This window comes from Melozone crissalis, unplaced genomic scaffold, assembly GCF_028551555.1.
Source record: "Melozone crissalis strain CALT ecotype California unplaced genomic scaffold, PUWL_Pcris_2 ptg000005l_1, whole genome shotgun sequence".
Taxonomy (NCBI): domain Eukaryota; kingdom Metazoa; phylum Chordata; class Aves; order Passeriformes; family Passerellidae; genus Melozone; species Melozone crissalis.
Window position 1 is genome coordinate 33,361,097 of NW_026535783.1, and position 19,907 is coordinate 33,381,003.

General features: G+C 36.2%; 1 protein-coding gene across 3 annotated transcripts in view; it reads left to right on the plus strand.

Annotated features, from left to right (window-relative positions):
• MFSD14B (major facilitator superfamily domain containing 14B) overlaps positions 1–19,907 on the plus strand; it is a 46,524-nt gene that overhangs the window by 6,390 nt on the left and 20,227 nt on the right. For all 3 annotated transcript variants that reach the window (XM_054286563.1, XM_054286558.1, XM_054286572.1), the window contains exons 2-10: positions 5,626–5,721; positions 8,770–8,832; positions 11,043–11,170; positions 12,023–12,137; positions 13,116–13,334; positions 14,408–14,521; positions 15,059–15,130; positions 17,563–17,675; positions 18,563–18,660. In XM_054286563.1, the coding sequence (XP_054142538.1) occupies positions 5,626–5,721; positions 8,770–8,832; positions 11,043–11,170; positions 12,023–12,137; positions 13,116–13,334; positions 14,408–14,521; positions 15,059–15,130; positions 17,563–17,675; positions 18,563–18,660 (1,018 nt within the window). The remainder of the gene's footprint in view (positions 1–5,625; positions 5,722–8,769; positions 8,833–11,042; positions 11,171–12,022; positions 12,138–13,115; positions 13,335–14,407; positions 14,522–15,058; positions 15,131–17,562; positions 17,676–18,562; positions 18,661–19,907) is intronic.

Here is a 19,907-nt window from a genome sequence, read left to right on the forward strand (position 1 = left end):
TACATGAAAGCATGTTTCTTGGAGTGTTTTACTGATTCTGTTAATTAAGTTCTTTTCCTCTTGAAGATACCAGAATTGACATAGTGGACTGCAGTGCAGATGGTAGTATAGAAAAATGACTATTTGAATCATTTAATTTCTGTAGTGGAAAATGTTTCTGTAGGCACTTAGAAAAAAATTAATTAAACTCATACTAATTAATTTGAATGTTGTTTTACATATTGTAGGACAGTGAGTGCTCTTTGCAAAGGTCTGTCTGTACTGCAAGTAGAACAAGCAACTAGCGGGCTCTCCTGAGGGACCCTAGCGCTTGGTGGGAAGGAATTTCCCAGGGGTGGTGTAGGGGGACAAAAGCAAGTTCCTGTGGTTGGCAGTTCAGAAGTTCAGTTTGAGTTTGGTTGTTATCTGCCTGAAAGATAATAGGATTATGTTACTGGAAAGGTACTTTAGGGAAATACCTTCCTCTTCAGGACAGGATCAGCAGTGAGACCTGAGCAGGTTGCCCAGGGCTTTTCCAGGTGTATATTGAAACAAACCTTTCATGTCCAGCTCTGCTGCTTCACCCTTAAGGGAGGAAAAAAAGCCTGTTTATCCAGTTGAAACTTTTGCTTAATTTGCCTAGCCGGACTGTGTGGCCCTCATCAAAATAGAAAAAATTTGAAAAAGTGCTCTGGATGACTTCAGGATTTGAACAGTGACAAGTGATTTTGTTCTGAAAAAAACGTATTTCTTCAGAAAAATAAACAGACATTCTTGAAATTGATGTTAAGATGCTTTTGCAGACATTCAAACAATTTTAATTGTTACATTATAGATTTGAATTAACTGATAAGTAGTTGTCTAAAAACTGTATGAATAACAAATACTGCCTGTTCTTAGTTTGCTCGGCAGATCTAGGACTGGCTATAAGCTTGCATTTTGCTGCAGAGTATTTTAGGGTGAATTGTATTAGCCGTTCTTCAGAATGTCTTAGATAAGGTATTGTTACTAATATTAGAATGCATTTTCCTCCTTCTTTTCTATGAGCAATTATTACCAACTGGATTTATCATTTTGACATTTTTTCATGGATTTATGAATGTTCAACAGCTGTTCAGCTTTGCAAAAAGATTGAACTGCCTCCCAGTAGTTATCCCAGCTTCCTTCAAATTAAGTTTCAGATTTACTCTGACTCAAGAAAGGCAGAAAAAAAAAAAAGATATTTTAGAATTGGGCAGTGAAAAGAGGCATTGGAGGAGCAAAATGTAAAACTGGAGAAATAACAGATGTTTTGTTAGAACTTTCAGGGCTTCAGATTTTACAGTGATGGCCTAAAACTTGTATTGTTAAGCATTTGAGATGAAGTAATGTTTTGCTCATTAATGATTGTGCAAGTGTAAAACCTTGACAAACAGCTGCATTTGAAGGCTGTTATAATGTTCATACATAGTTTCTCAGCCCACACACAGTTCCATCACATTAAGTAGAAAAGTATTTTCTACTCATGTGAGTAAAAAATAAGCCCTTAACAATTTTAAGGCTTTTCTGAGGACACTTAAAACACTTCCAGTTTTGAGGGCAGTGAATGAGGCATGCAACTTCTATGTTGACCATATCTGCACTATTTCTCAAATCCTTTAAAAATCTTTTTAATCATAAGGAGTTCAGTAGGTTGTTCCAATACCGTTTATTCAAGAAGCCTAAAGGTCCTGTGCTTCAAGGTTTATAACCGTTTTTTACATACTCAAAAGTTCTTTGTGTAAATTTAATGAAGTTTTGTTGCAGGGTGTTTTCTCAATGCAGAAATGAACCTCACCCATTAGTTGTGATACAGCTTTATGAAAAAGGCAAGTGTGAAATGTTTTTAGAAAACTCTTTGATTTTGAACTGAGTAAAGAGTTTTCATTGATTTTTTTTTTTAAATGTGTGGACCAGGCTGTGCACATGATCAATCATAAACTATTTTGGTTTCTTAAAAAATAAGTTGATGCTTAATTAAAAACTGGAAGCTTCTGTGATTGAGTTTTTGGGAGCTACAGTAAAGATGAACATTCAGAAGTAAGTTGTCTTCATCAGTCCATTTGATAATGTCAGTAAACTTTCCTGGTTTCATGATCTTAATTTTCCAATGCAGCCCTTAGCACAAGATTTTTCATTAATCTACATATTTAGGACACTGTAAAGAAAACTCAAAGAAAATAATCAACTACAGGCACAAGATTTTTAATTAATCTGCATATTTAGGATGCTGTAAAGAAAATGGAAATAAAATAATCAACTATAGTTAAAGTGAATCATATATTGGTAATGCTAGTATATTTGACTTAGAATGCTTATCTTATTTTTAACAGGTACATGTTCCTTTCAAGATCTGAATTTTAGTTTTTCAGGTCATGGCTTGAATCCAAAAGGCTATGGTGTTTTCTCTTTTTTTGGTAGGTTGATGCAGCTAACTGTAAGCTGTGTGATGTTGCCAGAAATGATTTGCAGACTGTTTTAATCTCCATGCTTGTCTTTGAGTGTGTATGTACATCATTTTTCTACTAAAATGTATAAGATCAAATTTGTGTGTAATAAAAACACTATTAAAAAACTCCAAACACTCCAAAACTTCATTTTACATGGCATTAAAAATGTTTGCCAAATGCAGACCAGATATTAATGATGCAGCAGTATAAAGTTGAGAGGGAAGTAAAGTGGAGGCAGGGGCATCCCTTACCTACTCTGCTGTAAAATTTACTTTTTTCAGAGGAAGCTGCTGTGGAAGGGGTCTTCAGACTTCAGTGTAGTGTTAAGTGCTAGTCTGACAGACAGACATCTTGGCAAAAAAAATATTCATGAAATTGTTATCCTATTACCTTATATAGGAGTGCTTAAAGACTTCTTATATGCGGAGGATATTTTTTTTTACCCCCGTAGCCTTTGGAATCTTTGCTATTTAGAAATTAAAAATTGCATATTAATAACTCTTGAAAGCCTTCCAGAGATAATCTTTGATCTCTGATATTGTTTCCCAGGAGAAAGAGAATTGTTTTCTTTAATTTGTCATGCTTGGAAACAAGCTGCAATGTAGAAAATACATTGAATCTCACTAGCTAGAATACACTGCTGCTGCAGGTTTTGATAAACTGATGGATCTAAAAATTATTACAGATCTATGCATTTACTGTTTAAACACTAGGAATTTCTTCACAGTTTTTACTATAGTTAGGTTAAATGAATCTTGTAATGCAAGCATTTTCAAAACATGTGATTTCTACCAATTAGATCAAAAGTTTTTGAGCAGGGGAGAAACACCAAAGTTGTCTGTACTCTACCTTCATCATAGGTTGTCTTGACTTCTTTTGTGTTCAGTGCAAGATCCTGAGTTTCATGCTCACCCTGGTGTCCACTTGCTGAAATGAGTCAGATATTTATCAGATTTTATTTGATATTTATCACTGGGTAGTGTCCCTTTAACTGAATTCTGCATTATTAAATTGCACTCTTCTGTTGGAGTGAAATGGCCTTGGATTCGCTGGAAACACTGAAAAACAGTCTTTTGCAGGACAGTTGCTAGGAGAAAGGCAAAGAATAATTTTGGAACACAAAAACTATGTAAAACAGTTACTGTGCCAAGGAGTAGTCAGAAATTAAAACATCATGGAATGTTTTTGATTGGAAGGAACCTTGAGGATCGTCTAATTCCACCCCCTCCACCAGTGGAGAAGATTCCATCCACTAGGGAAATTGCTCAAGGTTCCATCCAGCTAGCTTTTAACTCTTCCAAGAACTTGATGCAGTGCCTCACTGTTTGTTGAGTGAAGAATTTCTTCCTCAATCTAATCTAAATATCTCTCCTTTTTTCTTTTTAAACCATCCCCCTTCTCCTATCACAGTCTCCCCAATAAAGTCACTGTTCCTTTTTTAAAAGTCACTCTTTTTCAAAAGACCCCTTCAAGCAGTGAGAGGCCACAGAGGTCTCCCTGGAGCCTTCTCTTCTCTTCTTGGAGGCTGAGCAACCCCAGCACTCCCAGCCTGTCTTCATAGGAGAGATGCTCCAGCCTTCTGATAACTTTGGGGCCTCCTCTGACCCACTGTAACAGATCCATGTCCTTCCTGTATTGATGGCTCCAGGGCTGGACACAGTGTTACAGATGGGGTCTCGTGAGAGCAGAGTAGAAGATCAAAAATCCTCTCCCTTCACTTGCTGGCTACTCCTGTTTTAATGCAGCCCAGAATGTGGTTGGCCCTCTAGGCTGTGGGTGCATTTCGCTGGCTTATGTCCAACTTCTCATCCACAATAACCCCCAAGTCCACCTCAGGGCTCCTCTCTCACTCTTCTCCCAGTCTGCGTTCATGTCTGGGATTGCTCTGACCCAGGTGCAGCGCCTGGCAACAAGACCTGTTTTACTTAATGAGATTCTTGTGGGCCCAGTTCTGAGGTTCTTCCCACTCTGTGGATGGCAGCCTGCCCCTCCATTGTGTCATCTGTACTGCACAGCTTTGTGTCATCCCCAGTCTTGCTGGAGCTGCACTCTGTCCCACTGTCTGTGTCAGGAGTGAAGGTATTGAAGACCACTGGTCCCACATTAGAGCCCTGAGGCACACCACTCGTCACCAGCCTCCACCTGAACACAGAGCTGCAGCTCTCTGGCTGCATCCATCCAGCCAGTTCCTTATCCACCAAATGGTTCACACTTCAAATCCATGTGTCTCCTATTTGGAGGTAAGGGTGTCGCATGGAGCTGTGTTGAAGGCTTTCAGAGAACTCTAGCTAAATGATATCTGTCAGTCTCCTCTTGTCAACAATTGCTGTCACTGCAGTGAAGCCCACTCAACTGTTCAGCACATCTGCTTAAATCTCTTTCAGGAAGAAAGCAAGCAAACAGAGTTCTGGTTAAATGCACCTTTCCCAAGGGTTCTGCCCATTTAATCTAAATAAAAAGGTTTCATTAATCTCATCTGGGATCAAGTCCTTTGATCTTGAATGGCAGCAGTTTCGCAAAATCATGAGTACTTTCATAGTTTGCTAATTCTTTCTGGAGTTGCTTGTTGACCAGTAGAATAGTTCCACAGTCTGAAGTCTGTATTTGCAGACACAAGCATAGAATCAGTTGGTCAGCAATCAGTAGAAAACAGTTGTACAGATGACATAAGCAGCTCCTTATTGTCTCATACTTTGGCATTTTCAAATACAAAAATTGTTGCTCTTCTGATTATGTATATTGTCATGGTTTTGTCGAAGCAGTGCTGTGATTTTAATGAAGTGGATGTGTCTTGTCACTTGTGGAGGAAGCAGGGAGAGGTATACCATTTGTCACCTTGTCACCTTGTCATGGAAGGGTTGTGAATAATGCTCAAGTGGGAGAAAGCCTAAAGACATGTTGGAGGTGAGAGCAGTACAGGGCAATGTCAGGAATAGGGCCAATAATTCTTTTCAGTCAGCAGGTGTTCAGGGGAACAAACTTGAAGTTCCCTAGAGATCTTTAATTGTTTTGTAATACAAAACAATTTCTCCTCTCTTGTTTGGCTTATTGTTGTTCCCAAGGGCTTGGTTAGTAGGTCATGCTGAAAAGTGGTTATGCTCAAAACATGTTTGTAAGAGATATTTGCACATGTAATGAACTGGATGTGTACAACCAATGCATTTGTTTTTTTTTTTAGCAACAAGGTATTGGTCGGCCGAGTGTTTACCATGCAGTGGTGGTCATATTCCTGGAATTCTTTGCCTGGGGGCTCTTGACAACTCCAATGCTAGCGGTAAGTATTGTTCATCAGCTGTTGCCTTGGTATTGACAAACGTTAATTTGCTAATTTCTAGGGATTTTGGATTTAATTTGCTTTATATTAATGCATATGTCATTACCTCAATTCCAGAAGTCTAAGCAGCTGAGATCTGGACTGCTGAAAGACTAGAAGATAAAGAAAAATAAATTAATTCTGCTGTGCTGCTCTTTAACTCTTATTTGTGTTTTAGACTAACACCAATTTAGTCTCTTGATTAAAGTATCTCTGGAAATTCTGGCTTTTTCAAGACTTCATAGTTTAGTTAATCTTCCTCTTGTAACAACTGAATAAACTATGCAACCCTTCATTAACTATGTATATTTCCATGGGCTGTTTAGTCAGCATGTAACTTTAAAAGTGCAAAGGCATTCATGTAAGAAATGGATTTCATAAGTATTTATTACGTTCTGGTTATTTGCTAGGTGAACAGATAATTTGAGTGTTTGGTAATAGGATATGAAGCATTTAATTTGGAGGCATGGATCTCGTTCATTTTAGTGGGGCCTGCCTGTGGGCAATTGCAGAAGGTCTACCTCTACTAGTCCAGGTTTTCATTGCCTTATACTTGAGACCACTTTGAAAACATGGCGAGCAAAGTTTTGTATGATTGAAAGAGTTAATTTTTTTCCTTCTCCAAACTCCAAGTAAGATAATGTACATAACTCTTGGAATGTATTTGCCTAACTTTTCTAAAGACTGTTGCTGAACTTCGTAACATTACTTAGTAATAAAGAAGTTCACATAAACAGTTGACGCATTTCCATAAAGCAGTTGTCTCACAAAATGACTGTCCTCTCATCCTGTCTTGCTGGTGTCAAAATATAGGGAAGCTTACTGGGTGGTCTTTCTTGTATTTCCTTTTTCTTTGCTTTTTTTTCTTAACCAAAGTGCTCGATTTCAACTTGTCCAAGTTTGGCACTTCTCATTTAAAAGGATAAATATGCAAATCATGATTCTTACAGATCTGTAAACCTCCACAAATTTTAATAGAACTGTGTGTTCAGTAGTTGCCCAGTAGTACACTCCAGCTGGAATAGGTCCATAGTTGAGGGTAATCATCTTTATTTGTAATCAGCTTTGTAAACACTGAATGGCTGCTGTGTGGTTTATATAATTTCAAGTCTGGTTTGATACTTTGCACCTGTCTTGTGATGTACCTCTGGTAGCTTACATTGGCCTGCTTATGAGCTAGCAGTACTAGATATCATGTAGAGAGTGATATCAGCAAGATTCAGCCTTTGATCTGCCAGCTGCCTGCTTCTGCTCAAGCAGGTTTGTCAGGTAGGAAGGGCAGAAATGATAATGTCTGGCCTGTTGGTCAAAGCTCATGGTTATTCAATTTTTTGTGGTTTTTTTCATGATTCTGTAGGTCATTGTGCACTTTTAGTCTCATTAAAATGTTGCATACTATGAAAATAAATTGTTTGATGGCTGAGATTATTTAAAGTTAAATTTTAAATTGCTTTTTCACTTCTTTTGACATCTGTCAGCAAAACTGTACTGTTAGTTACATGACACTATACTTGGAGAAGAAAAGATTTAAAGACTTTGTAAAGCACACAAAGGCTATTCTAGTCAAAGACTGCCCAGAGGTTATTGACTTTTTTTTTATTTAGGGACTTTTAATCAGTGTTAGTAAGTTACCATAAGCAATATTAATTACTTAATGACATGTTCTCTCTTCAATATATATATATATATATATATTGAATATGTATCTATTGGTAGAACTGGAATAAAGCAGTTCCATCTACCAGTTTGTCAACTTCTCTTGTCTATAAAGTAACAAATTAATATCAAAGAACTTGAACTTAGTATCAGCAAGGGTTGCCTCTCAGGAAAAAATACTAGAAAACTGCTCACAGGTAATTAGATTTGACTCTGAGTTTCCTATTTTTGTTTGTTTTGTTTTGTTTTTCTTTAACTTTGAAGGCATCTACTTTTAGATCTGTAATTTTAGTTCTGATCTTTTTTTCCCTCAGTTCATAAAATCAGTGTTCTAACAGGTGAGGAATTATTTTAAATACCAAATCAAAGGTTGATGGCAGGAGGGAAGAGTGATGTAAATAAGGAGAATTATCTGACCAGTAATTAGTAAGATAACCACCACTTTAATTAAACCTATGATTTGAGAATCTGAGTCTTCCTATAAAAATGATGCTAATACTTTTCAGTGACCCTTTCTCAGTATACATATAAGTAATTTTTGTAATTGGTGGCACTTAGCTATAAATATCAGGTGCAAATGAATGTGAGTTTTGTTTGAATCTGAATTTTTGTGCATATATGTTTTGAACATCACAATAATTTTTTTTTAGTCAATGTGATAGCACCTGTGAGGCCCCTTAACTCTCTTGCATATTTATGGTAAATCTGTTTAGCATAGATTAACATTCTTGTCCTTGAATTAGGACTGCTGATAAAGCACCTTACATGAATTCGTAGCTGTATTTAAACACTCAGAACTCTTGCTGGTATTTATAAGCATCTACTTACTAATTGGAAGTGTTTCTAACTGTATGGCTATTTAATAGCTGCTGTGTGTTCAGTTGTGAATATAGCACTATTTTTTCTGTGTCAATGTAATTTAGCAGAATCTCATTTTCACTCTTAAATATTTTCACTCTTAAATATTGACAGTCAACCTTTTAAATGAAGCAGCTACATAAAAATTTTATAATTTGTACTGCCTGGAGATGGTTTTTGCTTACATTGATCCTCTTTTTGAGCAGTGTCCCAAACCAACTATCTCTGCATTACAGTCTTTGCCAGCATAGGAACTTATGTCAATAAATACATACTAAATCTTGTTTACATTTTCTTGTGAAAACAAAAAAGAGGTAGAAGATTCTTGTTGTTCCAGGTTTTTTGGTTTTTTTTTTTTTTTTTTGGGATAGGATCCTTTTTTTCTAACAAGTTCCCATAGAGCTATCCTGTTTTACAAATCAAGTTTAAACTTGGAATCAACTCTCTCCTGTCTCTCATAATTAAAATGGTGCTTTTTTTCCTCCCTTCCTTCAGGTCTTACATGAAACATTTCCCAGTCATACATTTTTAATGAATGGACTTATTCAAGGTGTTAAGGTAAGATGTTTTTTAAACCTCTGACCTAAGTATTCTGTGTGTTTGACTTGTCTCAACTACTTTTTCCATAAGAACATAACAAAACACTGAGAATGTAGTTAATTCTTAAATAATTTTTTTACTGTAATGGTTGTTTCTTGGGCTGATTTCAAGTTTTACTGCGGAAGTGGCAGTATCTTGAGACAAGTGGAATGTTTCTCAGAAATTTAAATTCCTCTCATTTGAATAGGTTCCACTTGTAGCTATTTGCAATTTGATAAGGATCTGTCTGAAAATAAAGCTGCATTTTTGTTGTCTGCTTCCTAATGTTAAATGATTTATATCAGAGGAAAATGAATGCAATCATGATCATACCATTGATATAGAAAATGAAGCATTTGATCATTGTGATTTTGTCTTAAAAGGCTGCATAAGAGCTAATTTTCATCAGGTTTGTTTATTTCCTGGTCCTATTTTTTTAATCAGCTCTTGAACATTCTGTGATATTCAAGATATTCAGGGCAATTTATAGCTTACTTAGACCACTGCATTCCCACAGTGATTATGCTGAATTGTGGCCACAAAAAAGCTTGCAAGAGTTTTATAGCATATCTAATGTAAAGTCTTATCTTTCATAACCCTTGTGCTGAGAGGCTGCAAAGCCCTTGCTCAAACTTATGACTAAGATAATTTGTAGCGCTCAGAAATTATTTTTCTCTATGTCACGTAACAAATCTAAAGCATTGCTTTTAGCTGTAAGAACATAACATCCTTAAGATCAACTTGCTGGTCTTGCTGTCTTTCATGGTGAACTGGCGGAACACAGTGCACTTGGGATGTTTGTCTCAGACTGAAAGAGGAAGTTATCTTCTCATTGTTCTCATAGGCAAACAAAGCTCATGTTCCTCTTCCTGTTTCAAGTTTTTCTCTTGCACTGCAATGTAACTATGTATTAAAAGTAGTAAATAGAGGGTTCTCCATAGATTTTGTGCAGAGCATGCCTGTAGAAAAGTGCTGTAATGTAATGAATATTTGGATTGCTCTAACAGGTCTAATAAACTGGAGATCAAAGGCTAGGGAGATCTTGTACTTCTGTGTCTTTTTTCTTTAAAACTTTGTTTGTGAAACATTGGAAGTGTTTTTGACAGCAAAACATGTTAGTTCATGTGGCGCTGAAATCTGATTCTAAGGAACAGAAAATGTAATTTCAGTTGAGTAAGACATGTAACTGTACAAAGATCTGGTAGTCTGGCTTTACAGCTTTTGCTCTCAGTCTACTTACTGAAAATGTTGAAAATCAGGTTTGTAAGGATTTGACAGAACAGTTACTTAGTATAGCAAGTCTGTATGCATATGTTAAACTTCTGTGACTACATTTGAATAAGAGCGATAAGCTAAAGTTAGCCAGAGTAGGCTTCCAGGGTATTGAGGTGCTTACAGAACCATGCATTTACTAATGTTTGGACTTACGGCGCAATTGGATTGATAAATGAAGAATGTACTAATTAGGAGGAACTGTTCCCCAGTTAACAAACCTGTGAAATCCTTTCCTATTTTAATTCTCCTGTGTAATAAAACGGATATGACGCCTAGATTCTAGGACTTCATGAAATTCTGGAAAAATCTAGTATTTGATGCTTAGTTAATTTTTTCTGTTTTTACTGTACATGTGAGTCTGACCTTTACCACAGGAATCTCATTATGGTGTCCCATGATCTCAAGTTGCCAGGCCTGCTCAAATGATCTTAATAGTTCTTGCTATTTACAGATATACGGTACAGGATGAATATGTAGTATAAAGCAGTAAGTGTTTAATTTAATTTAAGCTGTTGAATTTGTTCAGAGAGCAGTTACGTTACCCAAAGCTCTCTCCTAGGACAGTCCAAATTAGAGGACAACTTGGGTTTGAAATCTAGCACTGAGTCTCTTGATAGAGGGTAAGGTAATGTCTTTTGTGGAACTAGACTGTATTTTGGAGATGTTAAAGATTTTGCAGTCTGTGTTACTTCTATATTGAATCAAATGGTGCTTGAAAAAACATATGCTCTTTTTTTTATTTTTAAAATTCACTCAAGTTTGATTTGAAACATAAAACATCAGAATCACAGAAAACTGGACTGTAGAACAAATAATGTCAATTTTCAGTTATCTATTTTATTCTTTTCTTATATTGTAAAGTGAGCCTTGGAAATGTAGCTGCAGACATACTAATTGTTTTTCTTCTGTCACAGGGTTTTTTGTCATTTCTCAGTGCTCCACTAATAGGTGCTCTCTCAGATGCTTGGGGAAGAAAATATTTTCTTCTTCTTACAGTTTTCTTCACCTGTGTCCCAATTCCGTTAATGCGAATAAGCCCATGGTAAGTGGTACAAACTGGAGTAGCAGTCTTGTCAGGAGAGCAGATATTCAGAGGAGATGTCTGGGGAAATGGGAAAGGGACAATAAGACAAGAAGAAAGCAGCTTTCCTTTCAAGACATGATAGCATTATTCTGGAGATTTTCTGTTCAAGATGTATTCAAACTGTGTGTCCTAAAAGTAGAAATAATGGAATATGAACTATATTCATACAAGTATAAAGCATTTCTTTGAAGGGTTTGACAGTCCCATCTAACTCTATTTTAAGACCAGCTGTTAATTTTTCCCCTTAATGACTGACAGTAATAAATTTGTTTTTAAAGCTAAATGAACCTTATAATTTATTTGCTAAAGAAAAGTATAATTGTTGCAAGTGAGATCTTTTACCTGTTTGATTAGTACTTTGAAACCAAGTTAGTACTGCTCAGTTATGACTTTAGTTGCATTTACATTAATTGTGAAACTTGGAAGAATTACAAAAGAATTTTGTTTACAGTCTGAATGCATTCAGAGTTCAGGTTCCACAGTATTATATGTCCGATGAAATAACTTCTAAGATAGTTAATTTTTTGTAGCTTGAACTCGAGAGGGTAAAAATCTATGGGTACCATGTCCTCAAAGGACCACTTCTTCTTTTAGGCTGATGTATAGTAAACAGAAGAATATAAAATAATTTAAATGCTGTTTTCCAATATTTAAGTAAGACTGTCCAGTCACTCATTCATCTCCAGTAAAGTTCTGTGTTAGTTTTCAAGGAACCCTCCTCCTAGACTTAAACACAAACTTGCTTATTAGTAAGATAAAAAGCAAGAGATCTTAGTTCAAATTTTCTAATTGTTGCTTTTAAATTACTAGGTGGTACTTCGCTATGATTTCAGTATGTGGAATATTTTCTGTTACCTTTTCTGTAATATTTGCCTATGTAGCTGATGTAACAGAAGAGCATAAAAGAACTACAGCCTACGGACTGGTAAGATATGCTCAATTTGGGGCAAAAGGTCAGATTATGACCTTCATATTGAAGTTGTGTTTGACCTTCATATTGAAGTTGTGTTTTGATGTACAGATTGTTTCCTGATTCAAGAGTTTAATAAAGTGTACCACAGTTCAGAACACTGGATTAGTGTTCACACAGTGAACGGAGTGCTGCGTGCTCATGGAAGCAGAATTAAAATTTGACAACTTGCATACAGGGCATGTGTAAGAAAGAATGTCTTTAACTTTTGCAAACAGAACATTTAATGTTAAAGACAATGCAAGTAATATAATTTAGCAATAGTTTTCCATCACCTCTAAGTTGCATATCTAGTTCATATGACTTCTTTTTGGTATAAAATAGCCTTTTCTAATGTTAGAATGGTAAGAAAGGATGAAAATGCATAAAACAGTATTTTTAATAACTTAGACATGATCCTTCTTCACGATCAAAAGATGAGGAAGCTAACTTGGTTAGTACAAACTAGTCCATTCAGAGGTAATAGAATTCCTGCTTAGTTTGCTTTCCTAATATCTATATTGCTTTGCGTTTTGGAGGTCTATTGATAGATGTCCTTAGCTTTTAAACTTCTTTTAGGCAGCATTTAAATGTACTGACAACTTTTTCAGTGAAATCACTTCAAATTCATAATTAGAAAACAAAATAAATATTTTAGTCTATTTGAAAGTAAGAGCCATTTTCCTTTGAGCCAAACCTGATCTTGGAGTGCAAATCCTGTCTAGTATGTTGTCCTGTTAAGAAGGCAGTAGAAACTGTATTTGGGGCCCATACTTATTGTTGTAATTAGTATGTGGTTTATTTACTTTTTTGTTTGGTTTGGGTTTTTTACGTGAAGTTTTACTGGGGTGTTTTTTCAATGACACTTCTAGGGAGGGGTGGTGAGCAAGTTACTTCCTTTTTCTGTAATGGGAGAATAACCACTTTGATGGGTTTGTAAACTGTTGTGCATAGGTATCTGCCACCTTTGCGGCAAGTTTGGTGACTAGTCCTGCCATTGGAGCATACCTGTCTGCCAGCTACGGGGATAGTCTGGTTGTGCTGGTGGCCACGTTGGTGGCTGTTGTGGACATCTTTTTCATCCTGCTAGCTGTACCAGAATCTCTGCCGGAAAAAATAAGACCTGCTTCATGGGGATCTTCTATATCATGGGAACAGGCAGATCCTTTTGCAGTAAGATGCACTTCAATAAGTTGTTACTAAATATTTGGTGATTGATAAGTAATAATTATTCGTTTCAGTTTGTAAGCTTGAGAAGTTTTCAGCCTTACTGGTAGCTTGACTGTTGGGTATGCTGTAGTTTCCATTCTCTGCTCTTGCCCATAAAGATCTAACTACATTTAAAAAACAAAATCAAACCAAACTTTGTGGATGAAATAATTCTAGATTTGAAAATAATGTTTGGTGTGAAATCCAATGGTACAATCCTTTAACTTTTTAACTTAGGTGCTCTATTTTATTGCGAACAGAAATGCTGAATTCTTATGCCCCAATATTTTAAGTTTTTACATACTCACTTTATGACTGTACTTTTGGCAGTATCTCTCTGCACTCTTGATTTCCACTTTTGGTTATGGATGATTTATTTCTAATAGAGATTGGATCTATAAAGCCTGATCTTTTTGTAGGCATATATAGGAAGGGCTAAAACATACCATGCAGTCTTTGTAGTAACTTCACTCACTCACACGTACTCAGTTATTTTATGTTTTCATTACACCTTGATATCTTAAGAAAGGAAGAAGTGATTTTTCTTCTCAAGATCTGTCCTGCTGGGAACTGGTTGTGAATATTGAGAGATGAATGGCACGCTTGAAAGACTGCAGTTACAGAATTTGTTTTCCGCAATTTATTTGTTCCTTAAAGTAATTAATTATAATTATAATTGGTGAACAAGTGTAAGAAATGTATATTATTTGCTAGTGTCTTTCAAAACACGTAATTACTGTGGAGGTCCATTAGAAGACATTAGTTATTACAATTATGTAATGCTGTTTTTGGGGAGTAGTTTTGACTTGGTACTGAACAGTAGCTTCAAAAATCTCGATGGAAACTTTACTGAAGAATTGAGTTCCCCAAACTGTATATAAAGAGACTGTTTGTGGCTTCATGTTCAGCTTAACAGTGTCCATGTGTAATTGTTTTGATGTATATGCATGCAAAAAAAGGGAATATACCTTCTTTCTTTATGCTTTCATAGACTTTGTACAATGTTTTAATACCTGCCTTGTTCTTTTGTTTTACAGTCTCTGAAAAAGGTTAGAAAAGACCCTACAGTTCTCCCAATCTGCATTACAGTGTTATTCTCATACCTGCCTGAGGCTGGCCAGTATTCTAGTTTCTTTCTGTACTTGAGACAGGTAAATGTTGATCTCTTCCATCTTACTAAGGATGTTTAAATAAGTATTCCCTATGACTTCTTTGTTGTTACAGGCTTTGCTTAGAGGCTTGCTTTCTGCCAAAGTAAAACTTTAAAATTAAAAGCAGGGTGATTTGCTAAGCCAAAAACTGAGTAACACTTCACTCCTTATGCATAAACCCTGCAGTATTTTAAGCACGTGTTTACCTTAGCAGTTTCTGAGTCTGTCTTGAAGTGGGATCTTGCCTGTCAAAAACCTGGTGTGTTTTGGGGAGGGATAGAGAACTTTAGTTTCCGGATCTATGACTTCTTTTGTCTCCTTTTTTTAAGGCAGGTTTTTTTTTTCCCCCCTTTATACTTTTCTTGGCAAAGAGTCAAGTTAGGGATCATTCTTGAAAGTGGACACTTCCTGAATGGATCCTGTATAAATCTAGAGTATAAGCAGGGATGAGTGTTTTCATTGAAAAGATATTCCCTGCTAGTAATTGTCCTGGATTGTGTTTGGCATTTGTTTCACACAGTTTCTGCTTCTCTACAGGTTATAGGCTTTGGATCTGTTAGCATTGCGGCATTTATAGCTGTGGTGGGCATTCTGTCCATAATAGCTCAGGTAAGCTCTGTTTCTTAATGCTTCATTTAAGCTCATCTAAAAACTTTTTACCTGCTCTAATGTCAGTGTATCTTGCATTCACTAAGTGTTGTATTCGTGATACAGTCCATGTAAATTTCTTACTTTGTATAAGCTTTCCTTAGTAATACTGGATCTGGATATCAGAAAGATAAAATTTGCTAGACTTGGATCAGTAAATTCATTGGAACTCTGACTTAAAATTATTAAAACAATACAGGAAATTTGTTACTAAATGCAAGGCATTCTGAAGGGGAAGTGCCTTATTTTAAATAAAAGTCATGCTACTTGCACCTGCTCAGTTGGTTTGTGCTATCAAACTTGCATGCAGGCAGTCTTTCCAGGGTTACTTAGGCTCAGCTTGGAGGCTGAGGAGCTGTGAAGCCTTGTTATCTTCTTGTCATATTTCTTAATTGGCAACAGTGAGCTGATTTTTCAACAAATCCTTTATGTCTTTTGTAAATCCAGGTTTTTATTATGCGATCTTTCCTGTTCTGATGACAAGAGGAGGAATGGCATATAGAGTATGTTGTACCCTTGTTGCCATTCTTAGCTGAACTAAGGTCTTACTGTTTTGATGTAAACAACACATTCATCAATGTTTACCAGTTTTCCTGGTGTCTGTTGTGGCCTTCCTTAGCAATTCAAGAAATTATTTTAATCTTTGTGCTGTGGTTTTTTCTGAGGCTATTGTGTGCACTCACATCTGCCAGTCATACTTTATGCAGACCAGTATTTTTCTAAAAATCTCTAAGATGGTTTTCCTTCTGGTTTATAATTTTCAGTGTTAAAATGAGGAAAATCTTTTGATTTTTGAGCTTTTTGAAAAGTACAGCTTAATAATCTAGGCTTATTGACATAATCTTTGCTTCATAAATACTGATTTGTGTTGGCATGTTGGGTAAGAAAGAACTGAAGGTAGAATTACCGTATTTTTTCTATGTAGCATTCAAACTAGAAATGAGAAACAAGAAAGCTAGGGTGAGCAGTTGTCCTTGGCTGGATGACAAATGCCCACCAAGCTGCTCCAGCACTCCCCTTTCCAGACAGACAGGGAAGAAAAATTAAGGTAAAAAACAACTCTTAGGAGATAAGGTAGCTTATTAAAGCAAAAGCAAAAGTTTAGGTGCACAAACAGGGGGAAAAAAAGGTTTATTTTCTGCAGTTTATTTTAGCAGTGTTGAGCCACTTCCTGGGAAATGGTGCTTCTGCACACGTAGCAGTTACCCTCGAAAGTAAACATCATAAATAACAAATGCCCCATTCCTCCTCCTTTTCTAGCTTTTGTATCTGAGCTGATACCATATGGGATGAGTTATCCCTTTGGTCAGTTTGGGTCAGTGGGCCAGGTTTTGTCCCCTCCCAGGATCTTCCCCATTCCCAGTCTGCTGATATGGGGGGATTGTTGAGAGACAGCGCTGATGCTGTGCCAGCACTGCTCAGCAGCAGCCAAAGCACTGGTGTGTTATCAACACCTTTCCAGCTACCCACAGACCAGTGAGAGCTGCTGTGGGAAAATCAACTCCATCTCAGACAGACAATCAGGAAGAGAAGAGAGGAAGTGTGTTCTGCTCTGCAGTCCTGGTTCCTTTTCTCTGTATTTTTACTGAAGCATTGCTGAGTTTCTCCTGTTAAAAGTGTGTGGTCCATTAACTGAACCAAGTTGTCCATGTGGACTTTGCTTTACTAGGAAGTGTCTGCTTCTTGCCCTGAGTGTCTTGTATCTGAATTGGGATCTCCTTTCCCCTCAGCAGTAACACTTCTAAAAAATGGAAATACTGATCTTTGATTAGGATTAACTTTCATGTGCAAATGAAAAGGTCATATCAGTTATGTAAAGAGTCAGTAAAATGTAATTAATGGTGCCTAGGAATTGGCCAAATTTCAGTGCATGTGATGAAGGTGACAAAGCAGCAGGATTTACTTTTTAGTTTAAATGTAAATTTGCAAAATAATTCAGCTGACCTAAGGAGTTTACTTTCTTCTGAGCTAGCAGTCTTTTTTTCTCTAGTATTTGTAAATACTGGTAAATTCAAGTTGTGTCCAGCCTGCACTGTCTTTGCTTGGTGACTGCTTTTATTTTGTGGAGTGCTCTATTTTGTAGTACAGTAGGGCTTGTAGAGGTGAAAATGAAAGCCTGTTTGCATTGGAAATAGACACTGTCATCTAATATACATAGAGAAGGCAGTACATATGGTTCTGGATGTCCCAGAGTAGTAACCCTTTAAGTGTTAAGAATATCTGTACATTAAATGTTGAAATGACTTACCTGTATTTTCTATGGGCTTAATACAGGAGGAGAAAAGGACAAATGTTGCGAATTTTCTCATCATTGAAAGGTCCTCTGAATTGCTTTGCATGAGAGAAATTACTTTAGCAAGTCTGACTTTTGGTTGAACTTATTTCTCTTGCAGACTTTGTTTCTCAGTATCTTGATGAAAACTATAGGGAACAAAAACACAGTTCTCCTTGGTCTTGGCTTTCAGATCTTTCAACTGGCTTGGTATGGTTTTGGATCTCAGCCTTGGTAAGCATGCGTTTTGCTATGTAGACACTTGTTAAGGAGCTGAAAGGTTTTTTTTTTCCCCCGACAAATTCTACTTTTGTTGTCATGGGTATTTGAATGTTCTGTGAATTAAGTATTCCCATTTTCATTACTCTACCAAAATTTGGTCTGTATTTTGCATATGTTGGAATGATAGAATTTTGTGTACTTACAGCCCTTTTGAAAAGGGAGTCTTTGCAACATTTTGTTCCATTGAGTATTAAGTCTATGAATGTGGTTAAAACTTTTTCTTAAACTCACAAGCTAATAAGTAGCATGTTCTCTCTAGTAATTCCACTAGATCTATTTTACCCATTAGGTATTGGACCTATACTTGTTTTTGTAACATATTTTCTTACTCCAACTATCATCGGTCTTAGAAACTATCTAGAGTTTCTTCTGTTGGAAACTATCTAGAGTTTCTTCTGTCTTTAAGTAGAGACAACTGGAACCATAAGCTAGAAAATCTTACTCTTTACAAAGTGTGTCCTACTGAGAGGGAGGAGTGCTTGTCATTTATCAAGAGTACTTCCTAGTCAGTTATAGAAGCTAGAGAATTGTCTTTCTGGGACACCCTGGGAAATTGTTCCTTTGTACAATGTTTGGAGAGGAAAGCCCGCTTCCCTCCCATTCCTGTTTTTTTTCTCTGCTAGGATAAAATCAAATCCAATGTGCTTCTCTTCCAGCAAGTTCAGAATAATGTATGGGAAGGGAGCAGGAAGATAACCAGATAATTTCTAGTTCTTTAGGTGTTTTAGTATGTATATTTTGAAAGGAATGAAATGTTAAATAAGGGTGCTCTTGTGGGAGTGTGGGGAGTAATTATAAGGGCAGTGTCATTTTTAATTCAAATTATGTATTTAACACAGGATGATGTGGGCAGCGGGAGCTGTAGCAGCGATGTCAAGCATTACATTTCCAGCAATAAGTGCTCTGGTTTCACGAAATGCAGAGGCAGATCAACAAGGTGAGTATTTGATAAATTGCTGGTTTTGCATCAGACTGCTTTTTTCTCTAGAAAGCAGAAGAGTTACCTAGGTGTACTTTTCAAGTTATCTTTGTGTGTTTTCACTTGGTAGTACCTGTGGAAGTCTGCTAGTCCATGTAGGTAGGAAGGAAGTGCACAAATTTATCATATTTACATTGTAAAAGACATAATTTCTGATTAGCTACTTGTCTTTCTTTCTGTAAAAGTACTATGAAGGCAACAAAAACATTCTCTTTTTTTTTCTTCCTTTTATTATATGCAGTATTCTCTAAGTAAACAGTGAGGATTAATGTAACAATACTACCTTTTTAATTACACATTTTACCAGATTGAAATAAATGTAGGAAAGAAGTTTTATTTTTTTTGTAGAAAAGTTGGCCCTATTTGATACAATACTTCAGATTTTCCAGGAATAGAAAAGGATGCCAACGTAACCAGTTAAACTGAGAAAACACAGAATTTACTATTTTTGATATGAAAAGCAATGTACAGTCAGAAATTACTCCTCCTTTAAAGTGAAATGAGAAGTCATTACAAATTAGAACACTGGTAAAAAGACTTCGTATTGTTCTCGAACTTGAATTTAGTATTCTCTTTAAAAAATGCTTACATATAAATTTTGAGTATCAGTTATACTTTAGCTTTGTACAACATGAAGTAGGTAAATGCAGGAAATCTGAGAATTACCAAGGAGATACTGTTCCAGGAGGTGGATTTCTGTTTTAGGATGCAAAAGATGGTATTTTACATGGGTTTTTGTAATTATTCCCCTCTCTCCCATTTTTTTGAGACATTTAAAGATTTTTAAAGACTTCTGTTTACATCAGGAAATTACTAGTTTAGTTAAGCTGACAGAAGCAATTGAACTTTGATTTTACATAGAGGAAACTGGTGTTAATAGCTAAGGCTTTCAAGACTGAGGTTTTGCCACCTAGTGGCATGAAGATTTTAAACTTTCATATCATCAACCTATGAAGTAAAAACTTTTTTTGCATGTTTTCTTTTCCTCCCAATTTACAAGTTACCGCCTTAAGGATGAAGCAGTTTATTAATATTGTCAAATAGCATTTTTAGACTCTTATTATGTGAAGTTAATATCATCAAAACACTTTTTGCACTGTTGCCATGATTACGTAATGAAGTCAAAACAGAAGTGTACCTATAGCACTTTGATTAATCAAGCTTTAAAAAGAATCCATTATAAAAGTGCAGTCAGTCAAGTACTG